This window comes from Palaemon carinicauda, chromosome 28 (assembly GCF_036898095.1).
Source record: "Palaemon carinicauda isolate YSFRI2023 chromosome 28, ASM3689809v2, whole genome shotgun sequence".
In the NCBI taxonomy this organism is placed as follows: domain Eukaryota; kingdom Metazoa; phylum Arthropoda; class Malacostraca; order Decapoda; family Palaemonidae; genus Palaemon; species Palaemon carinicauda.
Window position 1 is genome coordinate 71,406,660 of NC_090752.1, and position 24,469 is coordinate 71,431,128.

The 24,469-nt window shown below is 46.3% G+C and overlaps 1 protein-coding gene and 1 pseudogene across 1 annotated transcript in view; both read right to left on the bottom strand.

Moving 5' to 3' along the window:
• LOC137621659 (spliceosome-associated protein CWC27 homolog) overlaps positions 1–24,469 on the bottom strand; it is a 118,042-nt gene that overhangs the window by 19,277 nt on the left and 74,296 nt on the right. Inside the window, exons 6-8 of the mRNA XM_068352146.1 lie at positions 12,304–12,438; positions 795–932; positions 339–512 (exon numbers count right to left, since the gene is read on the bottom strand). Coding sequence (XP_068208247.1) covers positions 339–512; positions 795–932; positions 12,304–12,438 — 447 coding nt within the window. The remainder of the gene's footprint in view (positions 1–338; positions 513–794; positions 933–12,303; positions 12,439–24,469) is intronic.
• LOC137622131 (5S ribosomal RNA) lies at positions 5,033–5,151 on the bottom strand (annotated as a pseudogene).

The window sequence follows — 24,469 nt, forward strand, 5'->3', positions numbered from 1 at the left end:
AACTTTAGTGATCGCCATCCATACTTGTTACAGATGAAGACAGCTGTAAAGACTTTGACAAGAGTGTGTGTGGGGTTGCTTACCTGCAATCACAACCTGTCATTAACCACCTCATTAAAGATTTTAATGGCCGTTCCAGCTCCGCTCCAGACATTCCCTTTTTTATTTTAAAGGATGAAATGTTTGTATAAGCATGAGAACAAAGATAAAGTGAAAGAAAAATTCAATTCATACAGTACTTGAAATGTCATTGCTAGAGCCATTTTAAAAAGGCCAGAGTAGTTAAGATTAATGAACTGCAGTGCTTAAGTCCTTTAAAAATCTAAGAAATTACTTACCATGAGTCATCATCATCATCATCATCATTGTTTTCTGTTCCTTTCTCCTCCTCACTGTCACTCCCCACATTAAATGCACCAGCAACCTTTGCTGAAAATCTTTGTAAAAGCGCCAAAGTTTGCTGCTCCCGTGTGGTTCCTTTGCGTGGCAGTTTCTTCTTTTCTTCTTCATATCTAGTTGTAATCAGAACAAGAGATAAAGTGACCTTTCAGTACCACCTACAGTGTCAAAAGTCGTAATTGACTAAAAAGGTCTTTCTTGGGACAGTTTTTTTATCCTTTAATATAACTCTCCAACTTCTTTATCTTTACATACTCAAATGTTTATTGCTAATCAAAGAACAAATTCTGCAAGCAACCCCTATAAGCCTAAAAACTTGATTTAATCATCTCGTTGCAATATTTCATACTTAAAATAGCATAAATAAACATTGTAAGTTCTGTACAGGTACTTACTTGGCTTTAGTTAATTTATATTCTTTGACGATATCGCTCACTTGTTCTTCCTTCTTTTCTTCCACCACCTCCTCAACTTCTACTTTTTTCCCCTTGAGTTCCCTCTTCAGCTGTTTAATTTCTGCTTGAACATCTTCCCTAAAGGGATTGTGAAGAGAAAACTATAAGTTACTGTGATACACCCTACAACTTTACAGACATAATCACAAAACTTAATATTTCAATAAACAATTGAATATTTTTTTTTCAGAAGCAAAAAAAAATTATCCCTCTATATAAGGCTTATATTTTGTTTAAAACTGGTGTTATTAGATATTTCCATACATGAGGTCCATTATAGGATATATCATTATTAAACTACTAAGGTGTTACAACCTTACAATGAGCCTGGCCATTAAAGGTATTTGCAATGCTCCTTCAAACTCAATTTGAATTTTTCTCCTTATTTTACTTATCCTTCCTTCCCCTTGGTGTTTTCTTACTCAGCTGTTCAGTTTCTTTCACTTTCCTACTTCAATGTCTAATCTTGGTGTATTTTTAAAAGGTTACAAACAAATACTTTGTGCTAACTCGCACTGCGTCTATGGACCAAAACTATGGCATTTGTAAGTTCGAGATGTGAATATTAATTTGATATTTATGATAGTCAGGACTGAAAGCAGTATGACATCACTGATCATTGACAATGGCAATAGCCATACATTCAACTTATATTGTAAATGTACTATTATCATTATTAGTAGCCAAGCTACAAGCCTGGTTGAAAAAGCAGAATGTAACAATCCCAAAGTCTCTAACAGGGAAAGCAGCCCAGTGAGGAAAGGAGATAAAGAAATAGCAAATAAATTATATATAAGTAATGATTAAAAAAATAAAAAATGACAAATTCGGAGATCATTTGTATTTTTCCTAACCATACAAACCTTAGCTATTTACATTGGGTTTACCTTTTAGCATAGCTGAAATGGCGAGCCATTAGAATTTAACGAGGGTGTATTACCCCCGCGCTAGTTAGCGGGGGGGTAGGGGAGTGGTAGCTAGCTACCCCTCCCCCCCTCACACACTGGTGAACTGCTTCACTTCACTTAAAGGTAGGACTTGTCTTGGGGGACAGGGCTGGCGGGCAAATATGTGTAAATAGCTAAGGTTTGTATGGTTAGGAAAAATACAAATTATCTACGTATTTGTCATTTGTTCCGTAACCGAAATACAAACCACGCTATTTACAGTACATTGGGTGACTTACCCCTTAGGAAGGGTGGAGAGTCCCCAGCCATACTGGCTTTGGCTTTACCCGGGGACTCAGAATCCGAGTGAGTCGCACTCGAGAAAAGGAGTCCCTGCACCTCACAAGTTCCTTGCTCCACAAGGAACCGTGTGGCCTACATAAGCTTGTGTGTGAAGGAAGAAGTGTGACCCGTCCTAGGCAGTTGACCTGGAGTTCCAGAAGGAACTCTGGGTTAGGACGTTCCCAATACCACCTCGTCAGGGTATGGGGGACGCGACAGTATTGACTCAATACTCGGAACACAAAGAAGCATGGTTTACCTGCAGAGGTTTGAGGTCAGCTATGCAGAGACCAGGATGCTGCTTCCCCAGTAGAGGGGACGATGAAGAAAGAAGTAAGGGCCAGACATACTTCTTTCGTTCATGCAGACTAAAACCTGATAATAATGGCCTCAACCTTCTGCTACCTGTCCAAAAAGGAGCCTGAGGCTAGACCAGCTGTTGTGTAGCCACCACAGAGCGATAGAAACGTATCGATACTCCTGTGGGTCACGTCCTGCAGGAAGCGGGCTGCGAAGGTCATTAGACGCTTACAGACTCCAGCTTGTAGCACCTGCCTCACAGAGTAGTACTACTCGAAGGCGAGGGACGTTGCGATGTATCCGACATCGTGCTGTAGGGCGACGTGATGGAGGAGGGTCTGGAGTCAGGTCGAGATGAATGTCCTTGAGTCCGAGCTAAAGAGGTATACTGGAGACTCTCCCGTGTCCTTCCTGTGCTCCCAACCCGGCTGCACGTGAGGACAAACTGCAGCTGTTCCCAAGGATAACCCCTCGATTCCTTTACTGACAAGAAGGAGAAGGTTTAGGTCATCTGATACAAAATGGTGACTCGAAATCTTGAAGGAGATGGACCGAAGGGCCTGGACCTCAAGATTCTGAGTCTATCAAACAGCTCAGGAGCAAACCTGAATGTTGCCTTCCCCTATCCCCGTATCGATACTCCTGTGGGTCACGTCCTGCAGGAAGCGGGCTGCGAAGGTCATTAGACGCTTACAGACTCCAGCTTGTAGCACCTGCCTCACAGAGTAGTACTACTCGAAGGCGAGGGACGTTGCGATGTATCCGACATCGTGCTGTAGGGCGACGTGATGGAGGAGGGTCTGGAGTCAGGTCGAGATGAATGTCCTTGAGTCCGAGCTGAAGAGGTATACTGGAGACTCCCGTGTCCTTCCTGTGCTCCCAACCCGGCTGCACGTGAGGACAAACTGCAGCTGTTCCCAAGGATAACCCCTCGATTCCTTTACTGGCAAGAAGGAGAAGGTTTAGGTCATCTGATACAAAATGGTGACTCGAAATCTTGAAGGAGATGGACCGAAGGGCCTGGACCTCAAGATTCTGAGTCTAGCAAACAGCTCAGGACCGAACCTGAATGTTGCCTTCCCCTATCCCTTAGAAAGGGCGGAGTCGTACGAGACCTAGAAGATTGCTTACACACTGGCCGAGGCCAGAGTGAGCAGGAGCACCATCCCCCAAGACGGAATACGATCAGAGGCCTGACGTAATGGTTCTTGAGAAGATCTCTTAAGGGACTAAAAAGTCCGAACCATGCTCCATGGAGGAGGTCTCACTCCGACTGGGGGCAGGGACGTTCGCAGCTTCGCATGAGCGAAGAAAGGCCCAGCGGGAAGGAAAAAGTCTATTCCTCTCAGCCTGAAGGCCAGAGAAAGGCTGAGCGACAGGCTTCATTACCGAGAGCGGAAAGGAGTTTCCTCCCGCCGAAAAGCAATAAGTCCGTTATTGCTGGAGAAGAGGCCTCAAGGGAAGAGGTATCTCTCCCACGACACCAACCACAGAAGACTCTCCACTTCGCCTGGATGACCATCGCAGGTGACGCGACCTCCGCTCCGCGACTGTAGCGGGTTGTCTCTTCTTGAGGAGGCGGCGTAGAGTCTCCAGGCGCGAAGCCGAAGCGATGCCACGGCTCGTGAAAAATGTTGTAGTGTGGTTGTTTGAGTAGCCTGTGCTGTGGGAGAAGCTCTCCCGGGAGTTCCGTCAGGGGAAGCAGAGGGTCCGGAAACCGTTCCGCGTATAGTCACAGTGGAGCTCTCAGGGCCATCGAAAGGTTGACAGACAACCTGGTGTTGTTGAGACCCATTCTCAACAGACAACAATGGTGGGAAGACGCAGGCGTCGATGTTGTCCCACCATCACCGGAAAGCATTTTGCCAAAGAGTCTTGGGGTCTGAGACTGGGGGGAAGAACAGCGGAAGCTTGAAGTTCCAGGCTGTCGCGATCAGGTCCCCCAGGCCAGGACTTGCTGGCTACTAAAGGCCAAAGACCCCCAGGTACCCTCTATCTGCGAGGCTCTGCTCAGATAGTCGGAGAGAACATTCCTCTGCCCGGAATGAGCGAGCCGATAGTGGTATAGAGAGGACCTCGGATCATCTTAGTATCTCTACTGCAAGATGCGAAGGTATGAAAATGCGTCCCTTGCTGGTTGGAATACGCCAGTACCATGAAGTCGTCGCGCACGGAGCGACTCGGCAGGAACTGTAAGATCTGTAGAGGGGCCAGACTACGGCCCCTAAGCCTGCTTGAATGATGGAGAGGTATCCTTCAGGTCCTGACCATAGGCCTGAACCGGAACATGCCCCCCCCCCCCTTTCTTTGACGAGTCCAAGAACAGCATCAAAATGTGGGGAAAGGACGAGAATATCCACTCCCATCAAGAGGTTCCATAGGTCAACACCCATTGCAGGTCTAAAAGTTCCGCTGGTCCCATAGGGGCCAGAAAGTCCGGTTAATCGTTGCTTTGATACCACCGGAACTTGGGCTGCCCCACAGGGAACTTATCCTGAGGCGACCGTTCGGGACTTTAGACGGGTCAATGAGGAAAAGAGACCCAGGAAACGTTCCAAGGTAGGGCTGAAAGCTCTGCTTGACTGAGAACAGGTACTGCGACTCTCCTCAGCCTTGCCACAGTCAACTGAAGGGAAGGCTCGGAGGAGGCGGCAATAGAATCTGGTGTCCCCAGGCGGTCACCCATCCAAGTACCGACCAGACCCGACGTTGCTTAACCTCGCTGGACGGACGAGAAGCGGGGTTTCCAACGCGGTAAGGCCGTTGACTCAATATCATGGCTAGATACTCCAGATGTTGAGGCAGAAGAAGAGAAGGCTCCTAGCAAAATACCATGAACCCCCATTCATGGTAAGCATCCGGAAGCTTGTCCCGGCGCTGAAGAAGGTCGAACCCGAGCCTACCGAAGTTGACCAGACCTCCAAAAGGCGAAGGAGGCGGAAGCCTGCACCTGAGCGGCCATGAGGAAAGCAGGGAGAGTTCTCTGGGGAAAAAAACCTGCGATGCCACGGCGGGATCGCCACACTGCATCTTAAGCAGGAATACCTGTAGTCTAGGCTGAATTCCACGAGCTTCCTGGAAGATGGATGGAATGGAAACTGAAAGTACCCATCCTTCCGATCCAGGGCCTAAGGAGTCCTGCCGCCTCGTTACCAGTCTGATCGATTCTGCTGTCCCACGCTGGACGAAGTTTGTTCGACCAACTTGAACAGAGCTGAGAGGTCGACCACGGAATTCCCGTCTCAGATGCTTTCCTACGAGAAAGGATCGACTGAAGAAGCCGGGGGGAGAAGCCGTCGACGACCCTATTTAGGACCTTCTCCTAAGGCATGGATCATTCTGCCCAAACGGGAAAAACTCTTGCCGACCCCATGGCATAGAGGTTCAATGACACTGAATTCGCTGACAGAGACGGAGAGATGGTAAGAGCGAGGCGCAATATCCTTGGCTGATCACGGAGATCGTGTAGGAATCGGCATCGGGAAGCTGTCATCCTCCCAGCGTGAGACCTGCAAGGGGGGGGTGGCCAATCCTAGAGTTTGTGAACTCTGCCGCTCCCTCTAGGATTATGCCCCCCAGGAGAGCTTCCCTTGCTACCTGTCCCTGACAGGAGGGGACTGCTATTGGACTCCTTGTCTTAGCTGCCGTAGCCGGTCCGAAAACTTAGGCCGACGAGGCTGAAAGAAGAGGCGCTGGAGGCCTGCAGGGTCTGGAAGAAAGCGCCTTGGAGGAGTGAAAACGGAAGTCGACTTCCTCCGCACAACCGCTGTCCATGTCTCTGTCCTTGGGCACAAACAAGCTCTTCCCAAGGATGGAAGAGTGTCTGGGTTTGTCGACATCCACAGATGAGACACTCGAGAGGAAGCCCTTGGACACTGCGTCTAGATGGTCCAACCTCGAGCTTGCCCGCAAGATCGAAAATTGGCGACGAAACACCAAGGTGCTAGAGCCCGAGAGGAGGAAAGTACCCATGACCTTCCTGGAGCTTCCTTGTACAAAACCTCGGGTCGCAACCGAGGAGGGAAAGGACCTGGTAAGCCCCTTCCACGAGATGGAGAAGAGGAAGGGGTAAACCAGTCACCCCTTGCTCGACGGAGAAATCTCGAACGGAAAGCTCCCTGGCAAGACCCTTCCAGGGAATGACGAGGAAGGGCTAACCCAGGTTCTGGAAAGAAGAATGTTGCTCAGACCTCCCTGAAGATTCTTCCTGCTCTTGCATGTGCCATGCTCTGCGTTTACGGGGTGAAGACCGTGTTCTGGAAATATGCTCCCGAAGACTCGCCAGGCTGGCCATGTTGCGAAACCCCGACGGGAATCGCGGTCGCAATCGCCCTGGCGCTCGCGCGATGGTAAATCAATGGTTTGCGCGTGGCCGAACGTGGAAGCGCCCATGCGCGGGCACGCAGGAGCGCAGACGAAAGTGCGTGAGGAAGCGCAGAAGGAGGGCGAGCGTGGTAGGAAGGGCGAGAGCTGGTGGTCGGAATCCGAAACTTCACAGGCGAGCAATGGATACTGCAGGAATCAAGCCGACGTTCGCGCGATGGAACACCGTAGGCTCGCGCGATGGAACACCGTCGGTTCGCGCGATGGAACACCGTCGGTTCGCGCGATGGAACACCGTCGGTTCGCGCGATAGAACACCGTCGGTTCGCGCGACGGAACACTGTTGGTTCGCGCGACGGAACACCGTTGGTTCGCGTGACGGAACACCGTTGGTCCGCGCGATGGAATACCGTTGGTTCGCGCGCGGGGAACATTGGAGCGCATGTGCGCGGGCGTGCGGTCGCGCGGGCACGTGGGCGTGTGGACGCGCAGGCACGTGGGCGCGCGGATGAGCGTAGGCGGTCGGGAGACCGATGGCGCGTAGGCGGGCGATGACGCGTTGACGAGCGATGGTGCGTCTTGGCGAGCGATGGCCCGTAGGCGAGTGAAGATGCGTTGGCGCGTCGGCAAGCAATGGCGCGTTGGCGAGCGACGGCGCGTTGGCGAGCGGTGGTGCGTTAACAAAACGCTAGCGCGCAGGCGAAGAATCGCGCGGGCGCGTAGGCGATCGCTAACGCGTAAGAGACTAGGGATGGTTAGCGCGTATCGCGCTAACAGAAGGCGCACAGATGCATCAGGAAGGTGAGCGCTGAAGCAAGCTGTTAATCAGGCGATCCTGGACGGTCAGGAAAAACCGTTGGCGCCCATTTGTGCGTGGCAGGAAAGGGCGCGCAGATGTGCGGTGGCGATTGAAGAAAGCTGGCGCACAGAAGGACAGAAGTAAAGGCGAGCGCTGGCGAGCAGGAGGAAGATCTACGGCAAGACTCAGCTACCGGAGATCGTGGTCCACAGCAGGCGAGCGCTAGATCGCTACTGATGGTGTCCAGGGGAACTGACACGCGTGGCAGATCGATGACGATCGTTGACGCGCAGGAGATCGCTGACGAACAGGCGAACGTTGACGCGTCTGTGGTCGCTGGCGAGCTGGTGATCGCTGGCAAGCAGAAGGCAACGCGTGGAATCCTGTGCGTAGAAGAAGAGTCCTTGTCCAAGACCTGAACCAAAGTTCTAGATTGTGCGGGCGAACGTGGGCGCACAGGGCGCGTAACAGGAACCAACAGGAACAGCAGCGACGATCATCAGGAGAGCGCTGGCGAACAGGAGAGCACTAGCGATCAGGAAAACGCTGATGAGCAGGAGAGCGCCTGTGCGCTAACACTGAGCAGGAGAGCGCCTGTGCGCTAACACTGAGCAGGAGAGAACACTGCAGAAGGGCGCGCAGGGGAACCCTGACACGCAAGGGAAGCACCCCCGTGGAAGGCAACCCTTTGCCCCGAAGGGACTGTTGTCCGTTGGGAGACCGATGTCCGTCGGAAGACCGTTGTCCATCGGAAGACCGTTGCCCGTTGGAAGACGAGGTCAGACTGCTGTCCATCTGCACCAGGGGCGGAAGGTCAAGAAGAAGGAGTTGCAGGCTGCATACGGAGATTCAAAAAGGCGCCTCTTAGCACCCTTATAGGGAGATGGGAGGCCCTTACGACGTAGCGGATGGAGAGCCTTACGGCAAAGGAGGCCAACAGCAACAACAGCAGAAGAGTCCTCCGAAGAGGAGTCTCTATGAGTGTACTCTCTCACGAACGAAAGAGAAACACTTCGTAGAAGAGACGGGTCAGCCAGAGTACTAAAAAGAGCAATCCTCCGAAGAGGGGCTCCTGCAGTTGCCCAGCCCCTTGAGCGTAACTGCAGGTGCAACCACTCAGCACCAAGAGCATAGACGCACGAAAAAAAGGCAAGAGAAGAACCCCCACAGGGGAAAAACTCAAGCCTGGACAGGAAAACTTCCCTCGAAAGGAAAGTTCCCCACCCAAGGAGGCGAGCCTCCTGAGAGTTCTAAAATGAACTGGAGAGCTGTCAATCATCACGGGAGTACTTCCAGGAGAAGGAGACACGCCCCTGACGAAGGTCTATAGGGGAGGCAGCAACAGCCGAATCCCCAGGCCTCAACATGACAGCTCACTCCGTTGTCATATTACAGAAACGAACTAGATCGGTAACTGTGGAAAATAAACACAAAAATCATTAGTTAACATTCATTCCCCCGGGAAGGCTCCGAAGAGGAATCCCGAGGGAAAGAAACACAAGAATTACACAACAGGGACGTGCCCTCACAACCACTTACACTCACGGAAGGAGAGCTGTAACCAAAACAGAATTATAACAATTATAATTATTTAACTATGTAATTATGTAATTTAAAAATGAATGAACACTAAAGAAAGAACGAAAACCCCGAAAGGAATCGTTCAACAAAGCTTTAAAATCAACAAACACAATTAGATTCATAAACTAATTGAGACAAAACGTACGGAGTAGCAACCCCACCCACACGGGAAGGAAGCTACTCAGACGTAGTAAAAGTAACGTAGTAAAAGGGTGAACGACCTCAAGAGAGAGAGAGAGAAAGACCGTAGTCCAACTCGATCGCGACCCATGAAATTACACCATGGTGGCCTAACTGCTGAGGGCTCCACGGAGATATCGTACACTACACACACAAGCACAAACTCTGAAAAGGAAACTTACCGATTTCTATACTCAAATATATACATAAACACGAAAATTTTTTTACATATATATTGAGTAAAAGAAAAGTAAGTGATTAAGTAAAGACAAAACAAATAATGGCTGCCAAGCGAGGACGAAGACAGGCACGTCTGTCCATCGTCCGAGCCAAAAGTGAAGTGAAGCAGTTCACCGGTGTGTGAGGGGGGGAGGGGTAGCTAACTACCACTCCCCTACCCCCCCGCTAACTACCACTCCCCTACCCCCCGCTAACTACCACTCCCCTACCCCCCGCTAACTACCACTCCCCTACCCCCCGCTAACTACCACTCCCCTACCCCCCGCTAACTAGCGCGGGGGTAATACACCCTCGTTAAATTCTAATGGCTCGCCATTTCAGCTACGCTAAAAGGTAAACCCAATGTAAATAGCGTGGTTTGTATTTCGGTTACGGAACAAAAATATTTTAAGATCAATAACATTGAAATGGATGTTATATAGTATACAGTATAAACTACAATACAAGATATGTCAACCTGTTCAATAGAATGCCCATCCTGGACCTAAGTATCAAAAGTGATTGATAGCCATCTGGAAGGGGGCAGGGCTTCTCGCCCCGCACCCTCTCCAGTTGGATAGCTGCTTGTCATCCATTCCAACGAGTGATTCCAGCTCACGCCAAAATAATCTCCTAAATTAAAGGATTTGGATTTGTATGACTAGGAGAAATACAAAGTAAATACTTTTAAAATTTGTTATATTTACTGTTGCTTTGTCATTAGATACCAGAAGGCCATAAACATAATTAAAAATTTTATTCCTGGCATTGAAAAAAATATTTGTAAGAAATTCCACGTTATTGAACCAAATATGTTTATGTTAAAAATGAGGGCAATGCCAAACATTCAGGTAATTAGTGATGAAATAAAGCTTTACATACTGAAAATTCTAAAGAAAAAAAATTTACTTTATATTTGATTTAATGGTGCTATATAAAATTGTTAGTGAAGTTATAAACTGCTTGCAATTTATCAAAAGAGTAGAACAACTCATGGCTAACAGCTTATTCAATCTGATATTTTTTAGCTCAATAAAAGCACCAAGAAAATGTACCAAGAAATTTGCTCACAAAGTATCAGTCAGTTGTGGAAATGAATATTTAAGAAATAGGGGTTGCAATGAATGGAATAATGGAGAAAGATTACAAAATGATAAACTATAAACTAAATATTGTAAATCACATATTGAATTACTTTATTAGGAAGAAAAATCTCTAAGCTATTTTAAGGTTACAGTAAGTAAATTTTACCATGAGAAAATTTGAGTAATAGAAAGGATGGTAGAGGAATGTTACCACAGATAGAGAGAATCCAAAGATTTTGTTTCTAATTGTGATATAAAAGGAGTATGCAATCAAGAAATTTGAAGACACTAAGAGGTAAAAGCAGGAATAATTCTTGTTGCTGTTAAAGGTGCAGAGATCATACCCACTATTTGTGAAGTACAAAACGAGGAAATGATAAGAAAAGTAGGAATATGAGTATCTTATGGTAAAAAGGATATGTTTGTAAGGATGGATATAAACTGTTATCAGAAAATTTGGCAAGGAAGATAATATGCGCAAGAAATCCTAAGAGTCCATATATCAGACGCTTTACAAGCTACATCAGAAAAAGAAAATGAACTGTTATTCCTGGACGCTATTGTGTATCAAACGTTCATTATAGATAAACTTCTGGAGGATGAATTGGTTGAAATTTTCCTTTTGAGTTTACTGTAAAATGTTTATTTCCATTTAGATGAAAGTTTTAGAAGAAAAATCTTAATATCTAGGCAGAACAAGTCTCCGCAAGGCCACAATAGCAGCTCAATATATGAAAGGAGTAGGAAAGTGAGAAGCAAATAAGAAATTGTACAAGGATGCCTCTTCCTGCTTCTAATTTTTCCCTGAATCTTGAAACCCTTGTAGATACTGTAGTAAGTTAGTGTGTTTTTGGGTCCTTTAACTGCCCAGATAGTACTACATTAGATCCTTCTCTGGTTATTGCTCATATTTCCTTTGCCTACACATGCACAGAATAGTCTGGCCTATTCTTTACACATTCTCTTCTTTCCTCACACACCTGACAACACTAAGATAACCGAAAAATTCTTCTTCACTCAAGAGGTTAACTAATGCACTGTAATTGTTCAGTAGCTACTTTCCACTTGGTAAGGGTAGAAGAGACTCTTCAGCTATAGTAAGCAGCTCTTCTAGGAGGACACTACCAAATCAAACCATTGTTCTCTAGTCTTGTGTAATGTCATAGCCTCTATACCATGGTTTTCCACTGTCTTGTGTTAGAGTTCTCTTGCTTGAAGGTACACTTAGTCGCACTATTCTACCTGTTTCCTTATTTCCTTTCTTCACTGGGTTTTTTACTCGTTAGAGCCCTTGGGCTTATAGCATCCTACTTCGCCAACTAGGGTTGTATCTTAACTAGTAATATTAATAATAATAAGTTTCCAACAGGAAGTATGCACGGCCCTACATGGGTCCAGGCATATCTGCCCAGTCTGGTTACCAGGGTAGTCATGTCAGTCATAATAGGGAGGCACAGGGCAGTAGTTCTGGCCACCGGAAAGAATGCACGGGATCATGCATCTTCACCCAGCCTGTCTACCAAGATAGTCAAGCTAGCCTGGCTACCAAGGAAGTTGAACCAGCCACCCGGGACTTGACTCAATGGGGCCCAGGCACAGAACAGTGGATGTGAGAACCTGACTGGCTAATGGAAAGGATGAAAGGTTTGTATACATGTAGGAACAATACTAAGGTACAATATATTTATTTTTGCCAGTGAAAACCATTACTAAGGAAAATGGAATAAACTTGCATTTTAGTTTTTTTCTCCTCTTCCAACTCTTCAGCTGTCTTGATTACTGGTACTTCATTTTCTATCTCTTTATTAGCATCGCCATTCTCTTTTTCTTTTCCTTCAGTATCTTCTTCATCAACCTCATCCGTTACTCTGAAAATATGAATATAATTACTATATACAAGAAATAAATTTTGATCAAGAATGTAGAGGAAAACATTCCAAGAAAGCAAACTAATATTCTCAATAAAGTTAGGAAAAATGGAGTTTTTATGATAAAACAAAGTTTTATGAATACTTACCTGGCAGTTATATATACTGTATATAGCTAATGTCTCTACTTTCGGCAGAATTTTTCAAAATGCGGCAACCGCCTTGTGGTGGTTGTGCGGTTAGGTGGTTAACAACCCTTACAGGGTGGTACAAGGAATCGTTCCCGTGTTCTGTTCTTCGGTTATCTATGCCCGACCTGTCTCCTGAGGGGAGGTGGGTGGGCCTTAAAATATATATAACTGCCAGGTAAGTATTCATAAAACTTTGTTTTATCATAAAAACTCCATTTTTATAAATAGAACTTACCTGGCAGTTATATATATATAGCTGATTAACACACTTGGAGGAGGGTGATACAGTAAACATCGTTGGGGAAACAACCAAAAAAGTTGTAGGATAAAAAACACCTTGATTCCTTACCTGCTAAGGTAGCTGACTTCAAAGGTTCCTGCCTCTTGAGTCGCTTTCCCTTAGAAGTGTAAGCCAGGATGTGACCTGCAGTGCTGAAAACACTTAATCGAGTCTGTCAACGGGGTGAGACCAACAATCTGACTAGACTTCAGGACTATCTATTGCCCATATATTAAAAACTGCAACCTTACCAAAACCAACCACCTAACCTTTGCAAATTAGATATCAATTATCTAACTAGACTGAGGTAACTGTACACAAGTCGAAGTCCTCAGACAACCATTAAAAACACCAACCCACACACAGGCATACAAAACTAAGGTTAGGGGAGGTAGTAACTCCTTTGCCTAATACAGAAGCCGTAGCTACGTATGGGCCCAAGGTATAGCATTTCTCATAATCCACTCTCACCTCTCTGAGGTAATGAGAGGCGAACACAGAGTTGCTCTTCCAGACCATCGCATCCATAATTTGTCTGACCGACATGTTTTTGCAGTAAGCAAGCGAGGTCGCAATGGCTTCATGAGCCTGCACTTTTAAAAGGCCAAGGTGTTCCTCCTCACACAAGAGATGTGCTTCTCTTATAACTTCCCTCAGGAAAAAAGACAAAGCGTTCTTAGAAAGGGGCTTCTGAGGATCTGTCACCGAACACCACAAGGAGCTAGAAGAGCCTCTCACATTTTTAGTGTGAGACAAGTAGGCCTTGAGGGCTCGGACTGTACAGAGGAGCCTCTCTTGTTCTTGACCTACTAGGTTAGTCAAGTTAGGAACCTCAGAGGTCCTTGGCCAGGGCTTTGAAGGGTTCTCGTTCTTGGCCAGGAAATCTATTCTTAAGGCACAAACTGCCCCATTCAGATTGAAGCCTACCTGCTTTTCAATTGCATGGACTTCACTGACCCTTTTAGCTGTTGCTAAGGCCAAAAGGAAGAGGGTTTTCTTCGTAACCTCCCTAAGAGGAGCTTGTGAGATGGGCTCAAATCTCTTGGTGCACAGAAATTTAAGAACAACATCAAGGTTCCAAGAAGGGGGCTTTAACTGGACCTGTTTGGTTGTCTCAAAAAACTTTAAAAGGTCATGTAAGTCCTTATCGTGAGACAAGTCCAAGCCTCTATGCCGATAGACTGAAGCGAGCATGCTTTTTTACCCTTTGATTGTGGACACAGCCAGCTTAGCGTCCTGCCTGAAGTAAAACAAAAAAATCAGCAATCTGGCTCACAGAGGTAGTGGATGAGGAAACCTTGTGCTTCCTACACCAAGCTCTAAAAGTCTCCCACTTGGACTGGTAGACTCTCTGTGAAGAGTCCCTCCTCGCTCTAGCGATAGCTTTCGCAGCTTGCGCTGAAAATCCTCTCGTTCTGACGAGCTTCTCGATAGTCTGAAGGCAGTCAGATTGAGAGCGAGGGGGTTTTGATGATAACTCTCGAAGTGGGGTTGTCTGAGCAGCTTTGGACTTGCAGGAAGGCTTCTTGGAAAGTCCATCAACATGTTCACCACCTCCGTGAACCATTCCCTCGTTGGCCAGAAAGGAGCTACCAGGATCATTCGTCCCGAATCGAGGAGGGCAAATTTCGTGACTACCGGGTTGATAATCTTGAACGGGGTAAAGGCATATGTGTCCATCCCCGTCCAATCCATCAAAAAGGCGTCCACTGCTATAGCCTCCTTGTCCAGAACCAGGGAGCAATAGATGGGGATCCTCTTGCTCAAGTTGGAGGCGAAAAGGTCTATTAGGGGTCTCCCCCACAGCCTCCAGAGACTCTGACAGACCTGTTGGTTGAGGGTCCATTCTGTGGGAAGGACCTGCCCTTTCCTGCTGAACATGTCCGCCCTCAAATTCCTCTGTCCCTGTACAAACCTCGTCAGCAGATCTACCTTGTTCTCCTTTTCCCAAAGAAGGAGCTCCCTTGCTGTTTCGAACAGGGACAGAGAGTGAGTCCCCCCTAGTTTTCTGATGTACGCAAGAGCTGTGGTGTCTGAGTTGACCTCCACAATCTTCCCAGACACCGAGTCTTTGAAGGCCTTTAGCCTCAGAAAAATGGCCATCAGCTCCTTGTTGTTGATGTGCCATTCCAACTGATTTCCTTCCCAAGAGCCTGAAACCTCCTTGCTTCCTAGTGTTGCCCCCCAACCTGACTCTGACGCGTCTGGAAACAACACTAGGTCTGGGTTCCTCTTGTGTAAGGAGATCCCTTCCCCCAATAAGGCTGGATCCAGCCACCACTTCAGAAGATCCTTGACTTTTGCTGGAATGGGGAAGGAAAAGAAGTCTTCCTGCGTCTTTCTGTTCCACGTTTTCGAAAGAAAGTGCTGTAGAGTCTCCCCAGTGAGACAAACTGCTCGAGGGAGGAGAGAGTTCCCAGCAAACTCATCCACTCTTTCGCTGAGCACCTCTTCTTGTCCAGGAAACTTCGGACTTTTTCGAGACACTTGGTCTGTCTTTCCTGTGAGGGAGAAGCCCGAAAAAGAACTGAATTCAGAACTATCCCCAAATAGAGAATAGTCTGATTCAGCCTGATCTGAGACTTCTCCCTGTTGATGACCAGGCCTAGATCTTGAGCCATCATAAAAGTCTTTCGTAAATCCTCCAGACATTTCTCCTTTGATGGTGAACGAATCAGCCAATCGTCCAGATAGAAGGATACCTTTATTCCCTCTTGATGCAGCCAGCCTGACACATTCGCCATTATCCTGGTGAAGACTTGAGGAGCCGTGCTGAGACTGAAGCAAAGTGCTCTGAATTGGAAGCTTTTGCCCTGCATTACAAATCTCAGGTACTTCCTTGAAGTCGGATGGATGTGGACGTGGAAATACGCGTCCTGCAAATCGAGGGACACCATCCAGTCCCCTGGACGTACTGATGTCAGCACAGACTGAGTCGTCTCCATGGAGAACTTCGTCTTCTCCACAAAGACGTTCAGAGAACTGACATCCAGGAGGGGTCTCCATCCACCTGAGTTCTTGGTCACTAGAAACAGGCGATTGTAAAAGCCTGGGGAGGATAGATCCCGAACCGGTTCAATCGCTCCTTTGTCCAGCATTTGGTCGACTAGGTCTAGGAGGGCCTTCTGTTTCCCTGGATCTGTGTACTGGGCTACTAAGGCCAGCGGAGTATCTGCGAGAGGAGGTTTCTTCAGAAAGGGATCTTGTATCCTTCCTTGATGACTGAGAGGGACCAGGTGTCCGCCCCTCTTCTCTTCCAAGACTGCCAAAAACCTGACAGTCTTGCGCCTACTGTCTGGAGGAGATGAACTTCATTTTCTGGAGTGAGCTCTGAACGAACCTCGGTTCGATCTTGGTCCTGACTCTTGCCTTCTTCCTCTAAAATCTGGTCTTGAAGTAGCCCTGCCCCAAAAGGGCTGCTGGAATTTCTTTTCCTCCCGTTTTGAAGAAGAAGGAGCGGCTGCCAAGGGCTTATGAGCTGAACGAGATAATAGGTCTTGGGTGGCTTTTTGGGCCAGCGAAAGTGTAGTCTCTCACCAGGGTCTCGGGAAAAAGATGTTGAGACGGGGGCGTAAAGAAGCTCAGACTTCTGCGAAATGGTAACAGACCTTGAAGTAAAAGATCAAAGCAGGGCCCTCTTCAATAGGATTCCAGCTGAGAACAGCGAAGCCAACTCATTCGCCCCATCTCTGAGGGCCTTGTCCATACAGGACATAATACTGGTTAGGTCTTGAGTTCCTTCCATCTGGTCAGTCTTCCTTGCTAGAGCCCCTAGTGACCAGTCTAGAAAACTAAAAACCTCAAAGGCTCTAAAAATACCTTTTGACGAGATGATCCAGCTCCAACATCGAACACATAACCTTGGCTGAGTTGAGAGCATGCCTTCTAGCTGGGTCCACTAAGCCAGAGAAGTCACCCTTGGAGGAGGAAGGAACTCCCAGACCCAAAGGTTCCCCACTCTCATACCACATACCAGCCTTTGAAGCAAGACGAGCTGGTGGAAACGAGAAGGAAGTCTTAACTGCTTGTCTCCGTTCCTTCATCCAGTCATCAATCTTCGCAAGAGCCTTCTTTGCAGAAATCAACAGCTTCATCTTGATGAAGGCCAACTGTTTCTTGGCCTTCTTTCTGTTAAATTGGGATTGAGGAGATTGCGGAGCAGCAGGTTGGAATTCCTCTCCATAAAGTTCCAGAAGGGAGCGAGAGAGAACTTTGTAATCTCCGGCAGCGTCAGCAGGTTTATCATTGTCATGAGAGACCTCCTCGAGGTCCTGATCCACATCTGCAACATCCTTCGAACGAGAAGAAGGCTCCTTAGAAAAAGACAAAGGCAAATCAAAGGAATCATCCTGCAAAAGAGGGCTTGCGTCCTGGCGCCGAGCGTAGGTGTTGTCCTGGTGCTGGAAAGAGATATCGTCCTGGCGCTGAGCGCTAGAAGAGTCCTTGGAACGAGAGGCAGTATTGTCCTGAGGAAGCAGGCTGGTATCGTCCTGGCGCCGAGAGCGAGAGGCAGAGTTGTCCTGGCGTCAAGAACGAGAGGCGGTATCGTCCTGGCGTCGAGAACGAGAGGCGGTATCGTCCTGGCGTCAAGAACGAGAGGCGGTATCGTCCTGGCGTCATGAACGAGAGGCGGTATTGTCCTGGCAACGTGAAAGAGAGGCGGTATCATTCTGGCGTCGTGAACGAGAGGCGGTATCGTCTTAGCGTCGAGAACAAGAGGCAGTATCGTCCTAGCGTCGAGAACAAGAGGCAGTATCGTCCTGGCATCGAGAACGAGAGGCGGTATCATCCTGGCGACGAGAGGAGGTATTGTCCTGGCGACGAGAGGAAGTATCGTCCTGCGTAAGCATACCATTATCGTCCTGGCGCTGAGAGAGAGAGGAGGTATCATCCTGGCGCCAAGCAGTAGAGGAAGCAGAACGGTGTCATGTCTTCGACGAAGAGAGTAAAGTTTCCTTAGGAGAAGAACTTCGTTCCCTCTTAGAAGTTGACTTCTTAATAGGCAAAGAGTCGTCTTTATGTCTAAACGCTTGCACTAACGTAAAAAGTTGTTCCTGCATGACAGACATAAAGGATTTAGCAACTTCTGCTGGGTCTTGCAGTCCTGAAGGAGAGGGCTGACGAATAACACTCGTAGAAGGGGAAGGATCTTCGGCTGTAATATCCTGACTAGCGGGCTTAGACTTCGTCCTTTTCACAGGTACGGAGTCAAAATCGTCCTCTGACGGACAAGGTTCATGACTGCTAGAACCGGGAGAGAAAGAACGAGACAGTTCGTCGCGGTTCCACCTCCTCTTAGTAGGTCTTGACGCTTCAAACTTCCATTTACATCTGGGAGAATTCGGAGAGGAAATTAACACATCCGACACGTCTTTTCCGTGACGGTCAAGAACAACCTGGGAATTGGCAACAGGTCTGTCTGAGGCAACGGCTGACCGAGGGTACGTACCTCTCACCCCCTTTCGGTTGTCGACGTACCTTCTCCCTTGGTCATGGGAGCTTGGTAGAGGTCTAGGCCTAGGGTAATGACAGGTTCGATCAGTCGCCACCTCCACTGCACTTTCACAAGCACTAAAATCACTTTTACTATTCTTACCTTTAAAGGCCGCAAGTTGTTCTTTAATGGCCTTCAACTCGGCAGCCATCCTAGCGTACCAAGGGTCATCCGCAGATACGGATCCTGTAGAAGGGGCAGGAGTTACTATAGTAAAACCAATCTGTCGTGGCCGCTGAGACGATTTCTGTCCCACTATGCAGCGTACACGTATCAAAATAATTCGACCAATTTAAGGAAAAAAGAACACAGTACTTAGACAAGATCCATCCAAACTGAGTGAAACTGACAAAGCCTAGCCGCTTTATGACAGATGCCGTTCCTTTTTGGCTAATCTCACAGGATTAACCAGAGGTGGCTACGATTAACCAGAAGTTAAATCCAGTCTCTCTCTCTCTCTCTCTCTCTCTCTCTCTCTCTCTCTCTCTCTCTCTCTCTCTCTCTCTCTCTCTCATCCCTTCACCTATTCCAAATCCACTGATTAACTTAGTCCCTCTCTCCTGTTATTCTTGTCGAACATATATATTTCATAAGGTAAGGTTTCATTTGTATAATGATAATTGGAACCATTTTTTTTTTTTTTTTCGAAATTATAATCCCAGGTTATTTTCCAGTTTTATCCTATTTTCGTAGTAAGACTCTGGCAAGATGGCGAGTTTGAAATCTTTAAGGTCACAAGGGTAAATTTATCAGGCAAAGATCAGGGAGCCATATTTTAATCCCCAGAATGGTTGATCTTGGAGTATAAAATAGAGTGATAAAGACTGCATAAGCTATCAAATTTAAATGACTGGAAACTTAGGTATACAGTACAGTGTGCACAAGTATTTCACAATGAAGATAAAGAGCGGCCCTTTTACTGATGTAACTAAAGCATGTAATCACACGTTTGAAGCCACTAATGTTACTGAAATAATGATTCGTCGAACGATCACACAAGAAGAATGTGAAAAACCTAAATTTCAATAAAAAACAAAGTATCATACTGTTCTTGACGACTTCAACAAATATGTTTAAGAACAGTGATAAACTTATATGCACGAAAGAAAATCCCCACCTTTGAAAAAAAAAATACTCCAAGGAAAGTCTACATTATATACACACAAACAGAGAGAGAGAGAGATTAAATTGACTTTTCCTTTAAGAAATCCTAATCTTCTAAGATGAAAGACCATTGATTGACGGATGTGACCAGGAGACCACAAACACGAAAATATCGGTAGTGAAAGATAATTATCTGACTAGGACAGAGCAATTAAAAAGGTTTAAGTCTTTTCTTTAAATAACTTTCAAACTCATTATAAGCATGGTTTATGGTTAGATGCCAGTTTTCGATATATATTTATTTATATACAGTATATATATGTGTATATATATATATATATATATATATATATATATATATATATATATATATATATATATATATATATATATATTTATATATATATATATATATATATATATATATATATATATATATATATATATATATATATAATGTTGTTATTTAAGGTGATCGTATACCAGCAAGTACAGTTGTAAAGAAAGGGTAAGGGAAAATAGGATAGTTATCCCTGTATTAGTGTTAATCTCTTAATCTGCCTTTATTGTTGTTTTCAAAGGTTTTCGACTTGTCTCTAAAGAAAGTTTCCTTCAAGGAAAAATGAACTAAGTGTTTACGTTCGGATACGAAAAGTTCTGGCAAAGAGCTCTTTTCAGCGGCCACCACGGAATGGTTTGACTATAACTCAAGGGAAGGATCAACTTCCAAAGAGGAATTAATTATAGGCTCAAAGGATAAATCTACACTAAGTTCGTCTTCATTTCCACTAACAGACTTAGATTTAGACCTAGAAGCTCTCCTAACCCTATCGAGCTCTAGTTTACGCACATAGCGCTTCATAATCAACCAATCATTTTCATCCAAAACCTTACATTCCCCGCACCTATTATTAAGGGCACATTCAAAACCCCTACAATTCAAACACACGGTGTGAGGATCTACCGCCATTTTCGGTAATCTCACCTTACATTCCTCATTCGCACAGACAGGGAATTGAATTTTATCACTCATAATGATAACAGCAAAAAGCAAAGAAATAACAAAAACACAATTGCCAAATCCCCAAATCAGTGTACAGTACTTCACCAAATAGCAGACTGGTACAGTACAGCAAAACAGGGAAAGCGAAGAAAAACTCTTAATGACGGACCAACGTGTTAGAGATCCGCCCTGCAGAGATGAACTGAAGAACAGAACACGGGAATGATTCCTTGTACCACCCTGTAAGGGTTGTTAACCACCTAACCGCACAACCACCACAAGGCGGTTGCCGCGTTTTGAAAAATTCTACCGAAAGTAGAGACATTAGCTATATATATATATAACTGCCAGGTAAGTTCTTTTCATAAAAATGATATTTTAATTATAAAATAAATTTTTGAATATACTTACCCGGTGAATATATAATAGCTGCTGCTCCAGCGGCTCGACAGAAAAACACACAAAAAACTCGCGAGCGATCGCTATGAAGGTTGCGGGTGTGCCCACCAGCGCCAACTATCAGCCAGATACCGCATATGCATGTAAACAAGCCTCAATTCTTCTCGTCCCGCTGCGTCTCTATTGGGGAGGAAGGGAGGGCCTTTAATTTATATATTCACCGGGTAAGTATATTCAAAAATTTATTTTATAATTAAAATATCATTTTTAAATATTTAACTTAGCCGGTGAATATATAATAGCTGATTCACACCCAAGGTGGTGGGTAGAGACCAGAGTTAATTAAGTTTACAGCGTATATGCTTAGAGTTTTTGACAGTTATAATATAACAAAACCCAAATATATAGGTACCAGGTAAGGAAGTTGACTTAGACGATTACTCTGCCTTGTAAGTCTGTCTTCCTCACGAAGCCCAGCGATCCTCTTAGGATGCTGAAAGACTCCCAGGAGCTGAAGTATCAAGGGCTGCAACCCATACAACAGGACCTCATCAAACCCCTAATCTGGGCGCTCTCAAGAAATGACTTTGACCACCCGCCAAATCAACCAGGATGCGAAAGGCTTCTTAGCCTTCCGTACAACCCAAAAAACAATATTAAAAACATTTCAAGAGACAGATTAAAAAGGATATTGGAATTAGGGTAATGTAGTGGTAGAACCCTCACCCACTACTGCACTCGCTGCAACGAATGGACCCAGTGTGTAGCAGTCCTCGTAAAGAGTCTGGACATCTTTTAAGTAAAATGACGCGAACACTGACTTGCTTCTCCAAAAAGTCGCGTCCATAATACTTTGCAGAGATCTATTTTGCTTGAAGGCCACGGAGGTTGCTATAGCTCTTACTTCGTGCGTCTTAACCTTAAGCAAACATCGGTCTTTCTCATTCAAGTGAGAATGAGCTTCTCGTATTAAAAATCTGATAAAATATGACAAAGCATTCTTTGACATAGGCAATGATGGTTTCTTAACTGAGCACCATAATGCCTCAGATCTACCTCGTAAGGACTTAGTACGAGCTAAATAGAACTTAAGAGCTCTAACAGGACATAACACTCTTTCCAGTTCGTTGCCTACGATCTCTGATAAGCAAGGAATATCAAAAGATTTAGGCCAAGGACGAGAAGGCAGTTCATTTTTGGCCAGGAAATCAAGTTGAAGTGAACAAGTGGCTTTTTCTGTAGAAAAGCCGATGTTCTTACTGAAGGCATGAAGTTCACTGACTCTTTTAGCCGAAGCCAAGCACACTAGGAAAAGTGTCTTGAGGGTGAGATCCTTCAGGGAGGCTGAATGTAATGGCTCAAACCTGTCTGACATCAGGAACCTTAGGACCACGTCTAAGTTCCATCCAGGAGTTGCCAAACGACGTTCCTTAGAGGTCTCGAAAGACTTAAGGAGATCTTGGAGATCTTTATTGTTGGAAAGATCTAAGCCTCTATGCCGAAAGACCGAAGCCAACATGCTCCTGTAGCCCTTAATCGTGGGAGCTGAGAGGGAGCGAACATTTCTCAGATGTAAAAGAAAATCTGCGATTTGGGCTACAGAGGTACTGGACGAGGACACAGATGCTGACTTGCACCAGTCTCGAAAGACTTCCCACTTCGACTGGTATACTCTAATGGTAGAAGCTCTCCTCGCTCTTGCAATCGCACTGGCTGCCTCCTTCGAAAAGCCTCGAGCTCTTGAGAGTCTCTCGATAGTCTGAAGGCAGTCAGACGAAGAGCGGGGAGGCTTTGATGGACATTCTTTACGTGGGGCTGACGTAATAGATCTACCCTTAGAGGAAGACTTCTTGGAAAGTCTACCAGCCATCGAAGTACCTCGGTGAACCACTCTCTCGCGGGCCAGAGGGGAGCAACCAACGTCAACCTTGTCCCTTCGTGAGAGGCGAACTTCTGCAGTACCTTGTTGACAATCTTGAATGGTGGGAATGCATATAAGTCCAGATGAGACCAATCTAGGAGAAATGCGTCTATGTGTATTGCTGCTGGGTCTGGGACTGGAGAGCAATAGATTGGAAGCCTCTTGGTCATCGAGGTGGCAAAGAGGTCTATGGTGGGTTGACCCCAAGTCACCCAAAGACTCTTGCACACGTCCTTGTGGAGGGTCCATTCCGTGGGAATTACCTGACCCCTCCGACTGAGACAGTCTGCCAAGACGTTCAAGTCGCCCTGGATAAATCTCGTTAACAGGGAGATGCCTCGATCTCTTGACCAAATGAGCAGGTCCCTTGCGATCTCGTACAGCGTGAGGGAGTGTGTGCCTCCTTGCTTGGAGATGTACGCCAAAGCTGTGGTATTGTCGGAGTTGACCTCTACCACTTTGTTTCGAAGGAGACTTTCGAATTTCATCAAGGCCAAGTGGACTGCCAAAAGCTCCTTGCCGTTGATGTGCATGCTCTTCTGACTTGAGGTCCACAGACCTGAGCATTCCCGACCGTCCAGGGTCGGACCCCAACCCAAATCCGACGCGTCTGAGAACAATACGTGGTTTGGGTTCTGAACTGCTAGGGATAGTCCCTCTCTCAGACTGATATTGCTGTTCCACCATTTCAGGCATGCCTTTACTGGTTCGGAGACCGGGATTGAGACCGTCTCTAACGTCTTGTCCTTGTTCCAGTGAAAGGCTAGATGGAACTGGAGAGGCCGAAGGTGTAGTCTTCCTAGCGAGACAAACTGCTCCAGGGATGATAGAGTTCCTACGAGACTCATCCAATTCCTGACTGAGCACCGTTCTCTCTTCAGCATTAGTTGGACTTTGAGCAGGGCTTGATCTATTCGGGTGGCAGACGGAAAAGCCCGAAAAACTGGACTGCGAATCTCCATCCCTAAATATAGAATAGTTTGGGATGGAATCAGCTGGGACTTTTCTAGGTTGACCAAAAGTCCCAATTCCTTGGTCAGATCCAACGTCCAATGAAGATCCTGCAGACCGATGACTGGACGAAGCCCTGAGAAGCCAGTCGTCCAAGTACAGGGAGGCTCGGATTCCCGATAAATGGAGGAATTTTGCCACATTCCTCATGAGCCTCGTAAACACGAGAGGAGCAGGACTGAGGCCAAAGCACAGGGCCCGAAACTGGTATACCACATTCCTGAAAACAAACCTCAGAAACGGTTGGGAATCTGGGTGTATAGGAATGTGGAAGTACGCATCTCGTAGGTCGAGAGAGACCATCCAGTCTCCCTTTCTGACCGCTGCTAAGACTGACTTCGTGGTCTCCATAGTGAACTTTGTTTTCGTAACAAAAACGTTGAGCGCACTGACGTCTAGCACCGGTCTCCAACCTCCTGTCTTCTTTGGGACTAGGAAGAGACGGTTGTAAAACCCTGGTGATTGAAGGTCCGAGACTTTCACCACCGCTCCCTTCTCTAGCAACAGAGACACTTCTAGGTTTAGGGCTTGTCTCTTTGACTCCTCTCGGTACCTGGGAGAGAGGTCTATGGGAGTTGTCACTAGAGGAGGTTTGCGTACAAACGGAATTTTGTACCCCTCTCTGAGC